The 23,325-nt window shown below is 41.2% G+C and overlaps 2 protein-coding genes across 2 annotated transcripts in view; both read left to right on the top strand.

Moving 5' to 3' along the window:
- Positions 1-2,204: 2,204 nt before the first annotated feature.
- irbpl (interphotoreceptor retinoid-binding protein like) lies at positions 2,205-9,844 on the top strand (the record flags this gene model as incomplete). Its single annotated transcript, XM_080048647.1, has 5 exons — positions 2,205-4,960; positions 6,714-7,827; positions 8,058-8,248; positions 8,470-8,612; positions 8,935-9,844. 5 exons carry the CDS (start codon positions 2,205-2,207, stop codon positions 9,258-9,260), a joined length of 4,530 nt encoding a protein of 1,509 aa, XP_079904773.1. The 3' UTR covers positions 9,261-9,844.
- Positions 9,845-12,634: 2,790 nt separating this feature from the next.
- Positions 12,635-23,325, top strand: part of antxr1c (ANTXR cell adhesion molecule 1c) — a 34,680-nt gene continuing 23,989 nt past the window's right edge. Inside the window, exon 1 of the mRNA XM_080048638.1 lies at positions 12,635-13,267. Within this exon, the coding sequence (XP_079904764.1) occupies positions 13,098-13,267 (170 nt within the window). The 5' untranslated portion in view covers positions 12,635-13,097. The remainder of the gene's footprint in view (positions 13,268-23,325) is intronic.

Genomic DNA, 23,325 nt, shown 5'->3' on the forward strand with positions numbered 1-23,325 from the left:
CCGCTCGGGTTTGGTAAACTTGTAGACTTTGGTAAACTTGTAGCAGCTTTGATGAACATGATCAATGTCTTTCCATGTTGTGTAGTAGGGGAGAACGGGGTAATCTGAGCCACTTTTTACATTTGCTCCCCTCTAAGGGAGCTAAAATGATTTATCAATCAAATTTACACATTTCCCATTAATACAGGGTGTTTCCTAGAAATGGGCATTAGCAGAATTTTTTCAAGACAAAGGGCAGTGAAAATATGATTGTTTTAAAAAAAGTTGTCATGTGGCTCACTTTACCCCAGCTGTGGGGTAAACTGATCCACTTACTTTTTCCACTCTGAAACTACCATAACAACACATATTGTAACAGTAAGAATCCTGAAAGCTAGCCACACATTCCAGAACTAATGTCGAACTAGTAAAATAATGATGGGGTTTGGTCAATTAAGCAAAGAAAATTTTCTAAACACTTGAAAGTAACTCTGAACAAAATCAAATACAACATATTATAATTCAAAAGGTTTTAATAAGATTCAAATTAAAGATAGAACCAGTTAGATTAGAACACAGTCTGGGGGTCAGAACACAGGACCCTTAGAGCCAGCTTGTGTCTGGGGGTCAAAGCATAGGAAAATCAGAACCAGCGAGAACAGCCTGGGACTCAGAACACAGGAGAAGACCCAACTGGATTATAACATCAGCCTGTCATACTCTACAACTAGGCCTACTCTACTCTCTCCGGTGCTCTTTCCGTGTGGTTGCCCCAGGTCGTCTTCCTGGTGTATTTCCTTGGCATGATGGCTTTTCTACAATGTGTATGACATTAAAATAAACATATGTTATGTAATATTACATTAAAATATGTTTAAGACTAAACTTAACAGTGGCTCACTATCCCCCACAGCATTTGGCTCACTTTCCCCCATCACCACAATTTGAGAAAAAACTACCTCTCTTAGCATTTCAGGCTAATCTTCAGTTATCAGCATCACATGGTTTCATATGTTGGTAGTTCATCAACACGTATGATAGAAGTTTTTCTACGTGAATACATTTGCTTTGGCACAACAGTTGATTAAGTTGACAGCAAGAAAATGTACTTTTACATGCAAAATACCTATTTTGGTGAAAAAAACATGCTTACCACAGCACCATGAGGTCCTCTCTTTCAGGGCCATGGGGAAATGAGAGGGGCTTGAAAACATATATCTCACATGACCACAAATGTTTTTTCCGTTGCCTAAATACAGGGGGTGGCTCACATTACCTGATGCCTCAGATTCCCCCGTTCTCCCCTACTGTGTCCAAAACAATATCAGCCTACAGATCAACCTTGCTTATAAAGTAATTTGTAGAACTTAAATTCCACACTTAAAATGTTTGGTTGCTTTGATTGTTCATTATTTCAGAGAAGTTAGTAGTTTAGGGATTTCAATCTCCGGAGCGGTACACAGCAAGGAGAACAAGCAAATAATTCATCATTCAATCCAGATAAAGACCTTCCAACGTGTTATTCCTATAGGAAGTGTGTTGTGTGGATGCGTGTGTATGTGTATGTGTGTGTTTTTCCCCGGATTCTGATCCTGCATGTGTTTTAAGAAGGCTTTGCCACGTGTACGCAAACTGTGTAATCATGTCAGCAGTGGAGCAACCCAGACTTGATCCCTAAAGCTACCAAAAGCTACCAAATGCACCACCATAAGCCTCATAACAGACATGTGAAAGCAAAGGAGAGGGAGAAGGAGCTTTAGAGTTTCTGATCCGCCTCCTGCATCAGTCAGTCCAACCTGAACATGTTTCACTTGTTCCTAAAAACAGTTTTGTGATTACATGAAACGTTGTGCTGGTTTCAGTATAGATATGATAACAAATCGTGAATTCTAAAAATTACGATTATAATTACAATTCAAGTCTGTATAAGACTTAAGTGTAATTGTAAGTAATAATAAATGAAGCCCCTTGAACAAAGATGAAGCAAGTGCAGAGCTGAATAAAAATAAGACCCCAAACATGCTCCCTTTTTTGTCTGTTACTTACTGCTCGCCGAAGCACCACAGATAATGCGATTAAAGGTTTATTGAGGATGAAAGCCTCTTATGATGATGCTGCTGTCCAAAAAAAAACTCAATATTGACAATGTTCCCACCAGAACCACCCTCTCAACACATAGGAATAAACTAACACAGCCTAGTAAAAGAGAAGACAGAGTTGTGGCGATGGCGCAACACACTCCACCTCTGCTATTGATGCTTCTCCTATGTACTTTATCTGTCAACTCATCATTCCAGCCGGCCCTGGTTTTAGAAATGGCCAATATTCTTTTGGAAAACTACTGCTTTCCTGAGAACCTGGTCGGGATGCAAGACGCTATCCAACAAGCCATCAACAGCGGTGAAATCCTGCAGATTTCAGACAGGAAGACACTGGCAAGTGTGCTGACCGCCGGAGTACAAGGGGCACTGAACGATCCGCGATTGACCGTGTCATATGAGCCCAATTTCGTCCCTGTGATGCCAAAGATGCTACCATCTCTCCCCATTGAGCAGCTGGTCTGGCTTGTGAGAAACTCTGTCAAGCTGGATGTCTTGGACAACAACATTGGATATTTGCGGATGGATCGGATCATTGGGGTGGAGACTGCGGCAAAGCTTGGCTCTTTGCTTAGGGATAACATCTGGGACAAAGTTGCTCAGACAAATTCACTTATCTTTGACCTAAGGTATAGCACAGCTGGAGAATTGTCTGGTGTTCCCTTTATAATATCCTATTTCTCAGATCCTGAGCATATCATTCAAATTGACACTGTGTATGACAGGCCCTCAAATACAACCAGAGAACTATGGACTTCGCCAATATTAAATGGGGAAAGGTATGGTAAGAAGAAAGATGTAATTATTTTGACCAGTAAGCGCACTGTGGGGGCTGCTGAGGCAGTGGCATATACATTAAAAAGTCTGAAGAGGGCCATCACAGTTGGGGAAAGGTCTGCTGGTGGGTCGGTGAAAGTCCAAAAGATGAGAATCGCTCAGTCAGAGTTTTACATAACAGTTCCTGTGGCAAGATCAGTCAATCCAATCACAGGGCAGAGTTGGGAAGTTAGTGGTGTATCCCCAATGGTCAACGTCAACGCCAAGGAAGCTGTTGCTAAAGCCAAGTCCCTTCTTGCTGTAAGGAGTACCATTCCAAAAGTTGTGCAAAGTATCTCCAACATTATTGAGAGATTCTATGCTTTCACTGACAGAGTTCCAGCACTTCTTCAACATCTGCAATCTACAGACTTAATCTCTGTTGTATCCGAGGAGGACCTAGCAGTAAGACTCAACCAGGACCTCCAGACTGTATCTGAAGATCCTCGACTGACCATCAAATACACAGAAGACGATGCTGCAAGAGTAGAGGAGGACTCTGAACTTTACAATGTTCCAGATGACATGGAATCATTAAAAGTGCTGGTTGATACAATGTTCAAAGTGGAAATTCTCCCACACAATACTGGTTATCTCCGCTTTGACACGTTTGTCAAGTCATCTGCAGTGGCTAAACTAGAAGAACTCATGGCTAAAAAGGTATGGGAACCCCTCAAAGATACTAATAACCTGATTATTGATCTACGCTATAACACTGGTGGATCCTTTACCTCTCTAGCTCTTATACTGTCCTATCTGCAGGATGCTTCCCAAAAACACAACTTCTTCACAATATATGACCGAATTCAGAACACAACAACCGAATATGACTCTCTGTCTAGTATCACAGGCCCGACCTACGGCTCTAAACGTGGGGTTTACGTGTTGACTAGTTACTACACAGCAAGTGTCGGAGAAGAGTTTGCTTACCTGATACAGTCCATACATTTTGGCACAGTGATTGGGGAAATAACATCTGGTAACCTGATGCACTCAAAGACGTTTCAAATAGACGGGACAAACATTGCCATCACTGTCCCATTTATAAACTTTTTAGACAACAATGGTGAATGCTGGCTGGGGGGTGGTGTGGTTCCCGATGCCATTGTGCTAGCTGAGGAAGCTGTGGAGCAAGCTCATGAGATTGCAAACTTTTATCAAGGGCTCGGGTCCCTCATAAAGGATGCAGGGGAACTGCTAGAGAAATACTATGCAATTAATGAGGTCGCACTAGAGGTCAGCAAGGTACTGTTGAGAAAATGGGCTGAGGGAATGTACCGGTCAGTAGTTGACTTTGAATCTTTGGCATCTCAGTTGACGGCAGACCTCCAAGAGAGTTCAGGCGATCACCGTCTTCATGTTTTTCCCTGCGATGTTGAGCCTGAGTCGCTTCATGACATCATAAAGATTCCTACCACTGAAGAAGTGGGATACATGATCGAAGCTTTGTTTAAAATCGACATTCTCCCAGGTAATGTTGGCTATCTAAGGTTTGACATGATGGCAGATGTAGAGGTGGTGAAAGCCATTGGGCCTCAGCTGATAACATCAGTGTGGAGCAGGATAGTAACCACAGATACCCTTATAATTGATATGCGGTACAACACCGGTGGATATTCAACAGCTATTCCCCTTTTGTGCACCTATTTTTTTTATGATGAACCTTTGCAGCATCTTTACACTGTATTTGACCGCACCACAGCCACAATGACAGAGGTCATGACATTGTCTCAAATCACGGGTCAAAGGTACGAGTCCTCCAAGGATGTCTACATCCTCACCAGTCATATGACAGGTTCAGCAGCAGAAGTGTTCACCCGGACATTGAAGGACCTGAATAGGGCCACAGTCATTGGGGAGCCAACCATTGGAGGGTCTCTGTCAAGCGGAACCTATCATATCGGGGACAGCATCCTGTACGCTTCCATCCCTAACCAAGTTGTGTTAAGTGCAATCACCGGGAAATTGTGGAGCATTTCAGGGGTTGAGCCTAATGTTATTGCCCAAGCAAGTGACTCTCTTACTGTAGCAAAGAGAATCATAGCAGCAAGAAAGCTAAAACGAGAGCAAGGAAATTAGCTATTAGGGAATTTTTCTTATGTGTAACCACCACTTTAAGGTCGAAGTCCAATTTGTATGCGTTGTTTTCTAGTCAATGTCGCCTATGAATCATTCAGCTACAGTAGGTCATTAATCCTTTGTTTAATGCAGTAAAGTATCAGAGAGCTTGTCCTACAATTTAACTGGATAGGAGGTCACTTTGTATTACAAAGCTGACATCACAAGAACAATTACATTTTTCTGTTTCCGATTTAGAGATTTAGAGTTGAAATTTCTCTGTATGGTCTCAGACGCCTTTACACAAGTAAATAAGTGTGAGAGAAACAGGAACAACAACATAAATTATAATAATGACATGTGTATCTTTGGTAGAACATTTTGGTGTGTACAACCTTTATCTCTTTTATGTACTTTTGCATTAGAAGTATTCAGCTGATGCCTTCTACAGAGAGGATAGTACTAAGTGAGTAATTTAATCTATTTTATTACAAGAGAGAATTTATGAGCTGTAGATAGAGTAAAAGAGTCCGATAACCCATTGAAATTAATCTAGTTCTAGTGTGAACAGTGAGAATAAAGCAACTTCCAATTATTAACAATGGCCCATTTTTCTTGAATTGAATTACATTGCACTATTGTTATGTATATGATTACCTTGTACCTTTCTACCCCACTTGTCATTTTTCATTTATAGCATGTGAAGTTGCCTTTTTTTCCTTCCATATTATTGTGCTTCTGTTATTCTCTTTGATTGCATTTAACATGCTGGGTGTTATTAGGTACATATTCTGTTGAACCATATTAATACATGGAAAATGATTTTAACTTAAATTCAATATATGTTGATGTATTTTAATATTAAATTTGTTTTACTTTCTTTGCCAAATGTATTGCTTGTTAGATTGTGTTTTTTTTCTTCAGTATGTTGTGATGATTTTTCAGCTTTTCTTTTCCTTTACCACAAAACTACCAGCAGAGGGGGCAAGTACCATACAAACCTAAACTAAATCTCACTTCAACACCTTTTCAGAAGGGAGACAACCTCACCAAAAGAACAATTACTATTAATTGTGTACCATTTATGAAACAATAAAATAACTTGGTGGCTCTGAATTTACTTTCCAGTTACTGACAGTACAATTTCTCTAGTCTAGCTCCTATTAGAAAAATATTAGCAGGACATGGATCAGCTTTGATTATTCTTTTTTTAAATTAAATTATATGGCAATCATGTGTTTTCACATGCTTTATTTCAGCATTTTATTGTATTTTTCTTCTTTCAAATGGCATACATCAATGACTTCCACTTATGAAGACTCCATTTGGCTTCATAAATTAAAAGTGACTTACACTGGCAGTATTTTCACCATCCTTGATCCCTTCTAGACATTTGTCAGTTTTAAAGCTATCCCTATGTGACACAGGTAGCTTTAAATAGCTGTACAAATACCACAAACACCCCCTTGTTACTAGATCTACTTGACTAGGTTGTTGTTGCCTTACAGAAACACTCAGGATAATACGATTAGAGGTTTATTGTTGGCCAATCCTCTTATATGTGTGTGTTAACAAAAAGCTTGCAGCCAAAACAGTGCCATTTGACGAAGAACCTCCTTAGAGAAGGTGGTTCAGCTCCACTTCCCATCCACTGAGGTTTGGTCTGACTAAACAGACAAACATGGCAAAGGCTCTCTTTCTTGTAGCAACACTGCTAGTTCTGGGAAATGTCTTCTTCATCCATGCCGCGTTTCCCCCCAGTCTCATCGTAGATATGGCAACAGTCGTCATGAACAATTACTGCTCACCAGAGAAGCTGGCGGGAATGAAGGAGGCGATCGATGCAGCTGGCAGCAACACAGAGGTTCTCAACATCCCGGACGGAGAATCCTTGGCGAATGTCCTCAGTGCTGGAGTGCAGACCACAGTCAGTGACCTTCGCTTGAAGGTTACCTATGAGCCAAACTATGTCCCTGTGGTTGCCCCACAAATGCCACCATTGCCCCCTGAGCAGCTCGTCGCCATCCTCCAGACCTCGATCAAGCTGGACATCCTGGACGGCAACATCGGATACCTGAGGATCGATCACATCCTTGGGGAGGAGATCGCTGACAAGATAGGCCATATGCTCCTAGACCTGGTCTGGAATAAAATCCTACCAACCTCAGCTCTCATCTTTGACATGCGCTACACAAGCAGTGGGGACATCTCAGGAATCCCCTACATTGTGTCATACTTTACCCAAGCTGAGCCTGCAATTCACATAGATAGCGTATACGACCGTCCCTCAAACACCACCACTAAGCTCTTTTCTATGACCACACTCCTGGGGGAAAGATACGGCATTACCAAACCCCTTGTTATCCTTACCAGCAAAAACACAAATGGCATTGCCGAAGATGTGGCCTATTGCCTCCAGAACCTGAAGAGGGCAACCATTGTGGGAGAGAAGACGGCCGGGGGCTCTGTGAAAATCGACAAAATCAAAGTTGCTGACACCGACTTCTATGTTACCGTGCCTAGTGCAAAGTCAATCAACCCCATTACCGGCTCCACCTGGGAGGTTACAGGTGTGACCCCTGATGTGGAGGTCAATGCTGAGGACGCCCTCGCCACCGCCATCAAGATCCTCAACCTCCGTGCCCAAATTCCAGCCATTATCGAGGGATCGGCGACCCTTATTGCGGACAATTATGCCTTTGAAGATATTGGGGCTGACGTTGCAGAAAAATTGAAAGGGCTCCTGGCAAATGGCGAGTACAGCATGGTTGTCTCCAAGGCCAGTCTGGAGGCGAAGCTGTCTGCTGATCTGAAGACCCTTTCTGGGGACAAGAGCCTGAAGACTACCCACAACACCCCTGCCCTGCCACCCATGGTAAGACCTTGTACATAAGTTTATTGTTTTTTGGTTGTATCTTATGTTTAAACACAGCCACTTTTTGTTTCTGTTTATTAATAGTAGAGCTCTTATTCACTGACAAAAGTCAGAATTTTTCACCTGCACATCACTTACAGAGCTGAAAATGCTCTGCTGCTCATAACTTTTCCAAAGACCATGCTTATATGACAAATGCCAACTTATTTCTTGTTTGTTTTTTCCCATAGGATTATTCTCCAGAGATGTACATTGAGCTGATCAAAGTCTCCTTTCACACTGACATATTTGAGAACAACATTGGTTACCTGCGTTTTGACATGTTTGGAGATTTTGAGGAGGTTAAGGCCATTGCCCAGATTATTGTTGAGCACGTCTGGAGCAAAGTTGCCAACACAGATGCCATGATCGTTGACCTCAGGTGGGTATTCCTGCTGGTGGAGGAAATTCTTAAGTATTTATTTTCAAATATGGCCCACCAACAGATCTAGAGAATTAACTGAATCTAGGGGAATCTGAACTCATGTGTCAGTTAATCAGCTCAAATGAGATGTGCCTGCATTAATGAAAGGTTCTCAAAGGATCCTTCGGTTTCATCATGAATCTAGCCTATATACGATTGTTCTGCATATGTTTTTGCAGGAACAATGTTGGTGGCCCAACGACAGCCATCTCCGGCTTCTGCTCTTACTTCTTTGATGCTGACAAGGAGATTGTGCTCGACAAGCTGTACGACAGACCATCTGGCACCACCTCAGAGCTCAAGACCCTGCCTGAACTCACTGGTAATTCAAAACAAACTTATAGTGTGTAGCATTCTCGTTGGCAACAAATGCAAGGCTAGCTGGTGGAAATAGTGGAGCATTGAGCAGCTAAAGAGCTAGATATTTTTCCTCAGGAGTTGGTAGAGACCAACAACAGAGCTAAATGGAAATTATGCTTGACTTACATTTGCCAGGTTTCCGGTATTATGTTTTTACTGCCCACAAATGGCCAAAATTAATTACAAACAGGTTCAATAAGACTAGAAAATAGAAGCATCTGTGCATTTTAGGACAGACTGTCCAATTAGGCCTCATTCTCCCTCATTTTTATCCTTTTCCTCAGGCGAAAGGTATGGCTCCAAGAAGAGCCTGATCATCCTGACCAGTGGAGCGACTTCTGGTGCTGCAGAGGAGTTTGTTTATATCATGAAGAAGATTGGCCGCGCTATGATTGTCGGAGAGACCACCGCTGGGGCCTCCCACCCACCACAGACCTTCAGTGTTGGTGAGACCGACATCTTCCTTGACATCCCCACCGTCCACTCCGACACCTCTACCGGGCCAGCCTGGGAGAGAGTTGGCGTCACACCTCACATACCTGTCTCAGCTGAAGCTGCCCTCGGGACAGCCAAGGCTATCTTCAACAAGCACATTGCAGGCCAGAAGTAAAGCACATCATAAACGAAGCCAGGGCCACTTTTGCTTTGGCAGCCAAATGGTTACAAGATTTAGAATCAAGACTTGTTTAAGAAGTGAAGAATGTAGATTGAGTACAAAGTACAAAGTGTAATCGGTTTTCATCATCTCAAAACCTAGGCCTAAGCCTTTTTAGCCTGTTGATAATGTAGAGCAAAGGTACAACAGTAGGATACAGTTGTGTGCTTGTTTTCTTCGGAATGTTGCTGTGGCTGTTAAGGGTTTTGAGAATGAATGGTGCTGAGATGCTGATGATTATGTAATGAAGTGGGTATGAATAAGTCTGTGTCAAATATTAATTGTAATATCAAAACAACTTTATAAAAAATACATTTTTGAAAAGCGACACACTACAAATTTAGTAATCAAACACAAATGCTTTCAAATGGAATATGCTTTTCATTTATCATGTTGGATATTTTAAATTTGGTTCTCTGTGAATTTTCTTCCCGTTGTTGCTCTGGTCTTTAAAACATCATGTGACGTACTCACTGTGTATGGTAAATACTGTATGTCCATTTTGCCATATGGACAACTTGGGTCATATCAAATCCAGTGGTGAGACATAATAAAAATTAAATTAAAAAAAAAATGTGTTGGTATTTTTTTTATTGAGGAGGCATAATGCCCACAAAAAAAAGTCTAGTTTTACCATTAGGGCCTACATAATTGTTTATATGAAATGATCAAGTTTATAATTGCAGGTAATATCTTTTTATATAATATACAGTAGAAACAGATGTTTATCATAAGATAAAAATGTCTTCTTAAAACACCATTAATCAGCAGTTGGAAAATGTACAAAACATTTATTTTCATGATGCTGCTAAATTGTTACATTAGTTCCCCACCAATGGAATAAAAAAATACAACAAAGACAATGTCTAAAATAAATCATGCAACCCGAAAGCAACACAAGATTTTTTTTTTTAATTGAAAGTGACTAGTACCACAAGCACAGTCTGCTAAAGATAATGGATTTTGTCATTGGCAGTACAATTGTGAAGATTGCACTGTGTTTAAGGCCAATTATGTCAAGGACAGGAACATGTTGGTCGGTGACAGATTTGGTTTTCAGTTATGACTCTATGTTGATTAGAACAAAAATCTTGAAATATTTTGGGCACATGTTTTAGGGACTAGCCATGTGTAAAAAGTTGTATCTGTTGTTGCCATACTGAGAAATACAGAGAGGGTTTTGTGGAGCAGGCTTAATCAACTTTGTGTTTCACAATGTCTTGAATGTAACCGACATTCATTCATATGAAAAGTTATGCACTATAGCTTTAAAGCTATATAAGTCTCACTATTTCAGAGAAAAAAAGGCTAAATAAATAACGCAAAAAACTTTTAGTCTAAAATATTAAACATAGGGGAGAACGGGGGAATCTGAGGCATCGGGTAATGTGAGCCACCCCCTGTATCTAGGCAACGGAAAACATTTTTGGTCATGTGAGATATATGTTTTCAAGCCCCTCTCATTTCCCCATGGCCCTGAAAGAGAGGACCTCATGGTGCTGTGGTAAGCATGTTTTTTTCACCAAAACAGGTATTTTGCATGTAAAAGTAAATGTTCTTGCTGTCAACTTAATCAACTGGTGTGCCAAAGCAAATGTATTCACGTTGAAAAACTTATATCATACGTGTTGATGAACTACCAACATACGAAACCATGTGATGATATTAGCTAAAGATTAGCCTGAAATGCTGAGAGGGGTAGTTTTTTCTCAAATTGTGGTGGTGGGGGAAAGTGAGCCAAATGCTGTGGGGGAAAGTGAGACACTATCTCATTTTCCCCCACCATGAGGCACAAGTTAAGTTTAGTCTTAAACATATTTTAATGTAATATTACATAACATATGTTTTATTTTAATATCATACACATTGTAGAAAAGCCATCATGCCAAGGAAATACACTTGGAAGACGACCTGGGGCAACCACACGGAAAGAGCACCTTCTCATCTTTCCCTGTAACCTTCAGGGCTGGAATGTAGAGTAGGCCTATTGTAGAGTATGACAGGCTGATGTTATAATCCAGTTGAGTCTTCTCCTGTGTTCTGAGTCCCAGGCTGTTCTCGCTGGTTCTGATTTTCCTATGCTTTGACCCCCAGACACAAGCTGGCTCCAAGGGTCCTGTGTTCTGACCCCCAGACTGTGTTCTAATCTAACTGGTTCTATCTGTCATTTGAATCTTATTAAAACCTTTTGAATTATAATATGTTGTATTTGATTTTGTTCAGAGTTACTTTCAAGTGTTTAGAAAATTTGCTCTGCTTAATTGACCAAACCCCATCATTCTTTTACTAGTCCGACATTAGTTCTGGAATGTGTGGCTAGCTTTCAGGATTCTAACTGTTACAATATGTGTTGTTATGGTAGTTTCAGAGTGGAAAAAGTAAGTGGATCAGTTTACCCCCAGCTGGTTCACTTTACCCCCTTGATTTTTCTGGTCTGTCTCAGTTTACCCCACAGCTGGGGTAAAGTGAGCCACATGACAACTTTTTTTTAAACAATCATATTTTCACTGCCCTTTGTCTAGAAAAAATTCTGCTAATGCCCATTTCTAGGAAACATCCTGAATTAATGGAAAATGTGTAAATTTGAGTGATACATAATTTTAGCTCGCTTAGAGGGGAGCAAATGTAAAAAGTGGCTCAGATTACCCCGTTCTCCCCTACTACTTCTAATAATGATCTGCATCTGTAATTTTATATAACTTATATACGTGTATATAAATGCACTGTCCTGCAATGTACTGATAGAAAACAAACTTATGGGAGGTATAAAATAAATATGAAAGGCATATTCAAGCCATATTATTCCTCATAATTCATCACCTGTGTGTGGATCACCTCAGTGTGTATGATAAACAACAAAAGTGTGTAAGTGTACTACGTTTGCTGTATTCTGTAAATGTGCCAATCAGCATTTATTTACCACACTCTCATTACAGACTCTGCTTTATGATGCTGTAATGACAGAGGATGCTGATGTCCATGGCTCCTGCTGCTGTCATTAACTGGCTGCGACAGCACAGACAAAAAAACAGACAAACTTGTCGTGATTACTGAGGACAAAATGCTCAGACACTACATACATGTAAACATGTGGGTTTAAAGTGCTCAATAGTGACAGTTCATATAGTTATCATCTCATCCTACCCAGCGCCGCGAAGTGCGCCAGTCTGCCACGTGAGGGAGGCGCAAAATGGGATCTCGACCCATTTTCCTCCTCTCTTCTCCTCAGTTTGAAATATGAAACCTGGTCCATTTCAGCCAAGTCTGTCCCCCGGGCTCCCAGTTCCTCCAGCGCCAACGCCGCTCTGCATTTCCCAGCTTCATTTGGCTTCCTCAGACCTAAACCGGGTTTGACACTTTGACAGGAAACTTTGATAAATTTTTTGATCGTTATTATGAACCACCCATTCTATCATTTTATCCATTGCTCCCATTAACGCGGGGTTGAAATGGTTTTTGCAAGGGTTCTTCTCAAAACTTTGTTCCCCCTCTGCTAAATGCATGTGGATGTGAACTATCCGAAACTTTTGTTTTTCAATCATTCCCTTTGGCAGAAAGCATATCTCCAGCTGGATTTTTTGACGAGGATGCGCGTTGCCATGCTTGTAAACTGACCTCCAACGCAGAGAGACGAGGAAGCATCGCCTGCATCCTTTCTTTTGTCTCTGTTGCATCTCTGCCTCATCCATTGCATAACTGTCTCTGGGATGTAAGGGGACATTTAGGCATTAAGTTTTTTTCTTTTCATCCACAAAGGAATTAACTTTTTTATCCCCCTCCGAAGGAACAATTATGGCGAGATCTTTGTTGAGCATGCGCCTTGTTCTGGTTTTATTTGGATTATTTTTGCTGTCTTCTCCATCTGGAAGAGCCGAGCCGGAGCCAGAGCCGGAGCAGCCGGACGAGGAGGAGGTGGAGAGTTCCTGTCAGGGCGCTTTCGACCTGTACTTTGTGCTTGATAAGTAAGTGGAAACAGCGCAGTCTTGTTTTGTCTCCATAAAGACATCGTAGTCATATCATTGGATGCTAGCCTCTGGCAGTTTCTCCGGTGCAAAACAGTTACTGAAACACCAAAACAAAGGCAACATCTGCATTTACTTTGTGCGTTAGAGGCTACTGTCTTTCTGCCTGCTATGTAAAAAAAATAAGTTACAGATTATTTTCCAAATATGAGTTGAATGATACCAAAGTCTTTCCATCTTCGTTATTATTTTAGAAAAACATTTTTTTAGGCTGTCAACTTTTACATAATCTGATTTAGCACCGCTGCATCCGTTTGTGCGCGTGTGCGTGCGCGGGTGATGACGTTGGAGATGAGGTTGACTCGCAGAGTACAGTTTGCTGAATAAGCAAAAAGAAGGGGGGGGGGGGTGACTATTTGGATTGCTACAGTAATATCTCCCCCATTTCTCTCTCTTTCTCTGTTTGTGAGTTAGAACCCACCATCTCTTGAGTCTTTCTCCTCAACATGTTGTCATTCTCCTGGAAAGGAAACACATACATAAAAAATATAAAAATAACAAATAAAAGTCATAAAACCCATAAAGGCAAAGGGCCTTTTTTTCTTTCTTTTTTTTCCTTTTTTGCTCCTTGCTCAGTGACTGCTAACTGTTTGCTCTTTCATTCCCACTCTCAGTACGCCCACATAGGAAAAATGTTTGTGGTTCTGTGACATCTTAGTGCTGGACTTCTGCATAGGGAGAAAATAAAATGTCAGAGAGAAGAGAAGGAGAAACTGTATAGGACTCTATACTTCTACAGTATGCATTCATTCAAGTGAACACAATGATCAACCAGTGCTACTTCGCCGTTGCATTCATTTTAGAGACATAAGAAGAATCTTCTTACAGGGAAACAGGAACTTTTATCATATGAACGCTTCTCATCTATGTGTCTAGTTTTGTATATAGATTAACCAATCTGAATTTAAAAGCATATCGATATCGCTGTATCAGCTTTTTTTTATCCTTCATCTTGCATGAATGGAGCCATGCCAGGATTGGGGAGGAGTAAACAAGAACGGACAGGAAGCAACAACATTTATGGAAAATGTGGTCTTAATTTGGAAGAGAAACTGTTGCACGCAGCACCTTTAAAGGCCTCATTTTTTGGGTGTTTTGTCCTTTGGGGCATTGAGAGAGAGAGAGAGAGGAGAGAGAGAGAGAGAGAGATGTTATGGAAATTAATATTATAATCGTGTGTATTTGTAATTAGAACATTGTGTCAATTGGTATTTGATTGCCAACTCTCATCTGCACTAGACAAACTGATATTTCAGTTTCCACAACAGAGAGAAAGGAGGTTTGGTGCATATTGGCAGCACTGGTTATGACATCTCATCTGCCATATGGGTGGATTGCTTCATCCAAAGGGCTGACGTTATTTTAACACTGACGGCCCCCAGTGGGAATCAGTGCCTATAGTGACTTCATAAGTGCTGTGCTGTACCCGATGAACTTAACTGCACATTTGACATTTTTAATTGGCTGTTGATTCCCAATGGAACTTCTCTCCAGATGTGGAGGCCTGCATTTGGCTTTGCGCTGTGCTGTAAACGGTGACACACGCTGCAAATAAGTCTTCTTTTTCTTCTTTTGTCCCATGTCAGATGCTATTCTTAGCTCGTCTGCGTGCTTTGGTCCCCCACTCTGGGGGTGACTAACAAGGTTTTGCACATGGGGTTGCAGACTTAAAACAGGAGGAAGCTTGTTAGAGTCCTGCCTCAGCCAGCCCTCAACCCCATCCCTTGGGACTGAATTGGTTTTACAGTCTCTCTGCCCTGAATGATCCGCATGCAAGGCATAATGTATTTAAATTAAGGGGTTTCGGTATGTGGAACACCAGAGTAGTACAACTTCCTTCCTCAATGTAAAGAAAATGAAAAGAAGACAGGCAAGAAGTTCATGCATGTGAGTGGCACAACAGACTTGATTGAGCATTGTGGTGGAGCAGTGTGGGAAAACAAGGCTGAGATTAGCATTTAAAGGTGGACTCAGTGATTCTGGGGCGGCAGTGGCGAAGTGGGTAGGGCGTTCGCCTCTGGTGTGCAGGGTCGGAGGTTCGATCCCCCGTCTCCCCGCCACATGTCGAAGTGTCCCTGGGCAAGACACTGAACCCCAAATTGCTCCCGATAGTTAGCTTAGTTAGCTTAGCACCCTAGTGCTAAACCTACCCTGCGTGGTAGCTGCTGCTATCGGTGTATGAATGTGTGTGTGACTGGGTGAATGTGTACAAAAAACAATGTAAAGCGCTTTGAGTCTGTGATAAACGGAGATATAGCGCTATACAAGTCCATTTACCATTTCTGGAGAACGCTTGTTGTCAAAATCACTTTTGGCTTTGTATACTGGCATGTAAACAAACGGACCCATTGTAGTTAGCAACATGCCCGTTTACAGAGCCTAGGCTGTGAATTAACATTGGATTCTTTTTCAGCGCGCACACACAGGTTGGACATTAAACTGAACTTCACAAGATATTCACTGATTTTGACTAAAACTGATTTTGACAACATGCATCCTAAAGGAGCACTGACTCCACCTTTAACACAAAGTATAGCTTAAGGCCAATGGGAATGTCTTTATGCTTCTTGCATGGCTGAAAACATTGTCATTGAAAGTTGTACATTGTACATTGTAGAGCGGTTGTCCTTTGTCTGATATCAACATCCTGTCAGCAGATAGGGTTGTGTTGGAAGTGTTTAGCGTGGTTTAGGTGATGGGGTCGTTTGTTTTCATTAAGAATGAGAAACACACTTTGGGCACTGTGTTCTAGTTGGAGAAGAGGATTGTGAGTTCCACATTAATGAGCAAAGATAACGGCTGTGTTGGCCCATTAAAATCGACTCTGAAGGCATTTATTGCAGGCTCGAGGCAAATGATGTCACGTCATGGCTCCAACATGTGGGACATCGCTCTCTAAGAAATATATCTGGCTGGCTGCAGTCTGAAGGGTAGAGAAGGTGGTTAATGGCTGAAAGGTTGCCAGTTTCAATCTGGGACAGGCTTTGGAAAATTTGGGCTGTTGCAAGACATATTTTTCCTCATCTACAAAGTGCCCTGCAGAACCATATGTGACATCACAAAGGAAATGAGGGTTGTTACAACCTATGTTACAGTACCCATAGGTGTCAAAGGGGCGAGGGCCGCTACAGAAGTGCGACTTTAATACAGAGGTACTAATTACTAATAGAGTACAGATGCTGATGTAAATTGGAGACTGCTCACACAAATCCTGGTCAGGTACTAGCAACAAAAAAAAACAATGTACAAAATCAAAGGTTTCCAAATGGAACCCAATGAAACCAGGGTGTTGATTGAAAAAACATGAACAACTCCTAACCCCTGGCCAATAAAATATATAAAACAATGTTTTGATTACATAAAACGAGAGACCACATGGGCCATAGCAACGCCGCGCCACCCCACAGTTAACTATGTGACATCATATCCTCGTTTTGTGGTGTGGCATGGTACTATGTTCTGGAGAAGACGTACTGCAGCAATTCACTTTTTTCTCCACCACTGCAGAACCTACATTTGCTTGAATCTTCCACCCTTGCTTACTGTAATCAAGGTGAAGGCTTATGCTTACATTCCCACAGTTAAAATAATTGTCATTGAGATAATTTGTTGGATACCTTTAAGCAGCTTGCTGAAAGACTTTGACCGTGTGTGTTCATTTGGGAGACAAAGGATTTCACCTATAGGCTAAATGCTAATGTTCACCATTTGATGCAAGACTGCATTTGAACATCTTGTTTATGTCAGTCGGGACAAATTAGAAGACATCCTTGCACGTGGTAATTCCACACTATTTCCGGCTGTTGAAGTCACGGATGAGCTAAGGAAGGTGAACGTCAAACAATTAACCCTTTAGTAGTAGTTTAGTTGTAGTGTCATCGAGGGACGAACAAGCATGCAAACAGACCCATGTAGGCTAACCAGCTGTTTTCCGCTTGTTCACTTTGTATCAACGTCTGTTTGATTTCCACATGCTCTTTCCATTTATTTCTGCCTCCCTTGTTTCCACCAGACTTCCATTACCTCTTCATTCCACACTAATCATTGCCCAAGTCATTTCTGTCTTGTCTTTACTTCGGAGAACAGTTATTCCCGCTAGAAAATGTGTTTTTGTTGTTGTTGGGGTATAGTCTTAAAATTGGCGCACTGGTTGGCCGTTGGGTCATTCTGCCTGAATCTTGGCAAGTCAGCGGGGGAAAAAAAAAAAACTGCAGCTGCAGACCATAACTATTTTAGATTTGTCTAGCTGTGGAATACGTTGTAGCTTTGGAATGACCCTTGCTCTGTGTTTTATCATTTGGCCATTGCAGCATGATTTGAGCAGGAGGAGATGTGTTGTTAAATGATAACAAGCTGTCTTCAGTACCTCAGGGATAAAAACAAGACGAGGATTTTTTAAGTGGATGAATGCCACTCTAAATCCAAACCTCCTGGTAGTATTTGATACAGGTCTCAGCCAGTCTACAGAGGTGCATCAAAGAAGTACACTTAAGATGGTCAAACAAAGTGAGAAAAAGACATATCAGTATCTTTTCACACATCTCCATTGCCCCTCGACCAGCTGGTATTCCAATTGCTTTTTTTTCTCTTCCAAACAATTCCTGCCGGTTTTGGACAAGACGTGCAGCATTAGCTCAGCAATCACGCAGTAAAGACTTTGACTTCTGCAATGGCTGTAAAAGTATGTCAGTGGTTTTAAACAAACAAATCCTTGTGCCCAGTCAGTTAAAATTGGAGCGTCGTCATTGGCTGCAGGCTGGGGTGGTGTGGGTAGGCCCAGATGGAACGGCAGACAGCCTCCTTAGCAGAGTTGGGGTTTTTCTTTTTTCTTTTTTAACTTTTCCTTCTTCGACACTTTGAGCCGTGAGAACGAAGCGGAGAGCCGCTAAGCCTTCAGACGGATGGAGCTTTTTCCCACATGCCGTCATTCCGTCGCCATCTGGGACAGAAGTGCCTTCTGGGTAGTTTAGAGTGGACTTGGTTGAGACAATGCAGGAGGAAAAACTGCTTGTCTTACAGTATCATGTGAAAAGGCAGTAACATCCTTTACCAGAGTTAGTTAGGACAAGTAATCCATTTGGTGGCAGTCTAGTATTTTATCTCTTTGTTTGGCTAAGAATTGCACCAATTCCTCGAAATGTATCATGTTCACCATACTCTGTGCCAACTGTTCTGCCTTTTGGTACTGGCCAGGTAATTTAAAGTTAGGTTTTTAAAAAAAATAAAGTTGTGGGCAGTAAAACTAAAACAATGGGCCGAAAGACTTTGTTAATATGAAAAATATTGACCAAAGCAACTACAATTGCAAGTGTTTAAAAGACAATTATCTGGAAATGACTTTATAACCAACCAGTTTGTTATGCTTTCTGCGGTGTTTTGGAAATGTGTGGGAGTATCTTTCAGCTCATTGCTTTCCACTGATTTTAAACCCAAGCTAGCAACAAGGTTATGGTTATGGAAATTATAGCCGGCCTATCAGACAGTCCATACACCGGGTTGGTCCACATATCTCAACTATATCGCAACAACTGAGCTTTACTTTGTTCAAGTACTATATAGCCAGAGTTAGCACTTTACATTCTCAAACACCTCTCTGCCCAAGTACTGTATCCCAGTGCCACTATAGCTTAAAACTTACCTGAGTTTTGTAATTCATCAAGCTTTCTTAACAATTATATTATGCAAGTATGTACCATTATGTGGTAATGCAATGATACTTTTAAACCAAGCGTCAAACTTTAATTCAGACTATAACTAATTGATTTATGGAAATAAATACAAACCAGTGAACAAGTGGAGAGCTGGGAAAATAACATCTGCAACTCTAAAACTGTACAGCATGTATTTTTAAAATGGTCAGCATTAATGTAAAGTACAGATCACTTGTAGTTAAGAAAACATTGATTCCTTCAGAAAGACTGTTCTGCTTCACTGCTATATGCATTTCCATACTGCGGCCGGTAAACCCCTTTAGTGTACTTGCTTCTTTGCTATGTCCTCTTATTTTTATCTTGCTCTGTCTGTCTGCTCTTTTTCTGTCTTACCCCTTCCCCTTCTCCGGCTGAACTTACAGTCTGACTTATTTACTGCTGACCGAGCCATTGCAATCTCACCCAGCCAGCAGACAAGGGCAATATTAAAAATGATTTAAGATTGTTTTCGTTCTTCAGGTCTTCTTGGAACCACAGGGGTCATGTAGAGAACTCCTGTCTCCTCTTAACACGCTCTGTTTAGCATCACTGAACAGCACTGATGCGTACTACCTCTCTTTGTGCCCACAGTTATTTGGAAGCCCGGAAGGTACATCTATGTACTGGTGCAGCAGGAGAGGAAATGTTGTATCCTAACTTTGTAAACATTAGGAGCAACTAGATTTAGAGGTGAACATAACCTAGTATGACCACCAGGTCACCCCAGGTATTTACATATTAACCAATGTGAGTATCTAAAAGGTTTGTTGTTTTCTTCTTAAGAGTCAGTGGATGCCGGCTGTAGAAGACATCCTGCAGACATCTTGTGTATAGATTTTACATTAATTCCGTAATTGTTTATCCCTACCTTGTTTATTTCCTGTCCTTTGAATTAATCTGGCATTTTGCCATTCCACTGATAAACAAGCGTGCATGATCCGGACAACAAACCTAAAAGCTACCATCATTGCAACATATTCCATGAGCACTGAGACTTTTTAGCTGAAATATTATTATTAAGTCCCATGATACTTGATTAGCATAAATACACATATTAATGATGTGGAAACTCCCTGATTGAGAACTTCAAAATTTGAAATTGATGATATTGTGCTTGTTTCTGTCATATTCCTGATTTATATATATATATATATGTTCATCAGATTATTAAACAACTTTTGTCCTTTTAATATCACAAACATTACCCTACTCCATTGTTGTGAACTCCACTATACTCTTCATGTTGTTCTCTGAACTCCATAATACTCATGCCCTCATGTACTTTTGGTTTTTAGTCCTTTGCTTATATACTTGTATGTTTATGTTTCGTCTGCTTGGTTTTTGCCTGATTTTAAATAGCTTGTAATCTTATTTTCATTGGTTTATTCAAAACTGGACAAAAAACTAAAACAAAAACTGAAGCATTAGCGGTGTGGATCACTGTAAACCCAGTGATTTTGTCTATTGTTTATTCTTTGTTTTGGTTTTCTGATGGCAGTTGTTGTGTTTGTGTGGCTGAAGCACCACGCAGCAGGCCTTACAGGTGAAATATTCATCGCCGCATCACCCTGCGTGTTTCCTCTGGTAGATAAGCTTGCGCTAGAGCCAACAGATTCTTCACATTATCTCATTCCCAGTCAGCTGTACGTATTATATTCCCACCGATAAGGCTCTTCATCTTTCCCTCTTTCCTTCCTTTAATTTTCTTTTGTTTCTTTTTCTATCAGCCCTGGAGTGGCAGCCGGCCAGACATGTGCTTTTCATCTAGCTCAGAGAATCTGTCCAATTGTGAGAACACTGTCGCTCGGCTCTGACCGTTTGCTATGACATGACTTCAAACAGCTGCTTGATCACTTTGTCGGCAAATTGTGACGCCCCTCACCCTTTGGGAATACTCTATATATTCTGTATCCAAACCCCAAACCGCTGAACTTCAGAGCTCAACTCATAGCATTAATATTAGATCAAAGGATGGGAATAAAATGCATTCATCAAGATTCACAGAATGAAATGGCCCACTTCCTTTCCCAATGCTGTTTGGACAGGTGAGTGAAACTGCAAGCTAGGCCACAGTCCCACGACCGTAGCCACCTCAGACAATTCAACCGTTCCAAGGCAAACATGAGCAATTGTGGCTCAGAAATAAAGATAAAGTAGCTGAGAAACCAAATGTGGGAGTCCTTAGATTCACCCTGATGTTAAATAAATACTCTGAAAAGATTCCCACACCTCTACTGGACTTATTAGCTGCACGAATGTTTCACCAGATTCCTTCTCCCCCCATTTGTTGCTGTAATGGAACAATTTACAAAAGAACTTGGCTCTTGCCATTCTTCCAGGTCGGAGGCCGTCCTTGTGCCTGTGACTATTTCTGTTTGCGCTGCAATTTTTTTTTGAACATCCAAGCTAAACACCTCTCCTCCTCAACCTCAGGCTTTTTATATTTTGGGGGGAAGATTTTGTTTAGCTTGTAAGGTCTTGTCCTCTTCCTTTGCTCAGTCAGCTTCACAGGAATGTAAAGGCCTTGATGTGGGGGGGAAGAAGTGATGTCACCATCAAATCAACATCAACACTGTGAAAACGCTTAGGTAGGATGTTTAGTTGACCAGCGGTTGTATCTGTTCAGACTAGACCAGGGAAAACACCGAAACTTATGTAACATGTACTGTATATGCTTGTGTGGATGCTTCTATTGTCTTTGGAGTCAGGGTCTTACCAGCATGGGTGGCCCAAGGGAATCCAACCCGTAACCTCTACCTTTGGCAGAGGTGCAATGCTCTATACTAACTCTTCAAGGTCCTTGGTGTATATACACCAAAAGTTGCTTTCCTCTTTGGCAACTTGCCTTCTTTTGAGCAATCAAGGTTTGTTTTCAGTATGCTGTCATACCCATTGAAGCTGCCGAGTTCTCTGGTTGTAATGAGATCTAAATGCCAAAAAGGTCTGCATCCGCAAAAGTAATCGCTGGTCAACAACTCTGTCCACCTCATGCAGTTATTATATGAGCTATGCAACAGTAAAAATATTTACTGATCCCTCTTTAATGTGGAAAATTGGGGATTAATAGAATAAAAATACAAAGTATTGTTCTTACATTGTCAAGTCTATACCAAACAGAAACATTAGAGTCCTGTTTGGCATGGTAAAGAGCCTTAAATGACTGAGGCATGATGGGAAAGTCCCTGGTATTTCTTGGCCGTGTCTATACTAACCACCCCCCTCAGCCTGGCCAAATAATCACCCCTCCGCTGCCAGGCAATTGCATAAAAACACCATAGGGTATAGCCTCAGTGAAACTCAATTTTACAGGCAAATAACATGAGTCACTGTGCAACTGGTGCCGTTTTCCAAAGCAACCCATTACAGTAAAGGCTGTGTTGTTTCCTGTATCATCCAATATCCAAAGAGTCTAAATACAGTGTATAGAAAATCCACTTTGTTGATAGTAATCTAATTTGCTGAACAAATATTATCCATCAACGATCAACCCAAGTTCTGAAAAGCCTATAGTATAGGCAAAGAAAAAGTCCCTTCAGTTTATTATGACTACACATGACTCAAACAGCTTCATGAGTGTGCAACTCAAAGGTAAAGCAGGATAACAGAATCAGTGTTTAGTCTGGTTCCCATTCACTTCCGTAGGCCTACACGCTGTTTCAGACTGACAATTTCAAGACTTGTTGTTGAGACCTGCATCAGTTGAGTTGAACTCCTTTCTTACATTCTGAGTATAGACAGTATGCAATCTAAGCGTTAAAATTAAGGTATTGGTCACATAAAAACACATTCATAAGGACTTAACAAAAAATAAAGACCTCCCAGTGGACTGCATATTAAATGGAAACTGTTAAATAAATTGAAATCCACCTAATCCCCATGGATAGAAATCGGTGTTGACCTTTTGCTGCACACAGAGTAATAACAACCCATGACTGCTGACCAGGTCCAGTGTGTCTAATGCCGTTGTATCCGGTATGAAGCACCTAGAATAACATATAGTCAGCCTCACACTTTATATTAGGGAAGCTTCAGTTTTACCACAGTCAATTAGCTCATTTCCCATGTGTCATCTCTCTGGCCAACTCATCAGCGAATGGATGACCTGCTGACTGGTCACATCATGCCGGAAGCACCTCTTCCTCAATGCTCACACTTTGACAATATTGCCACAAACACACACACACACACACACACACACACACACACACACACACACACACACACACACACACACACACACACACACACACACACACACACACACACACACAGAGTCTGCCCAGATTAAATTAAGGTAGACCCGAAGGG

Source organism: Ammodytes marinus (genome assembly GCF_949987685.1).
Source record: "Ammodytes marinus genome assembly, chromosome: 20".
NCBI lineage: Eukaryota > Metazoa > Chordata > Actinopteri > Uranoscopiformes > Ammodytidae > Ammodytes > Ammodytes marinus.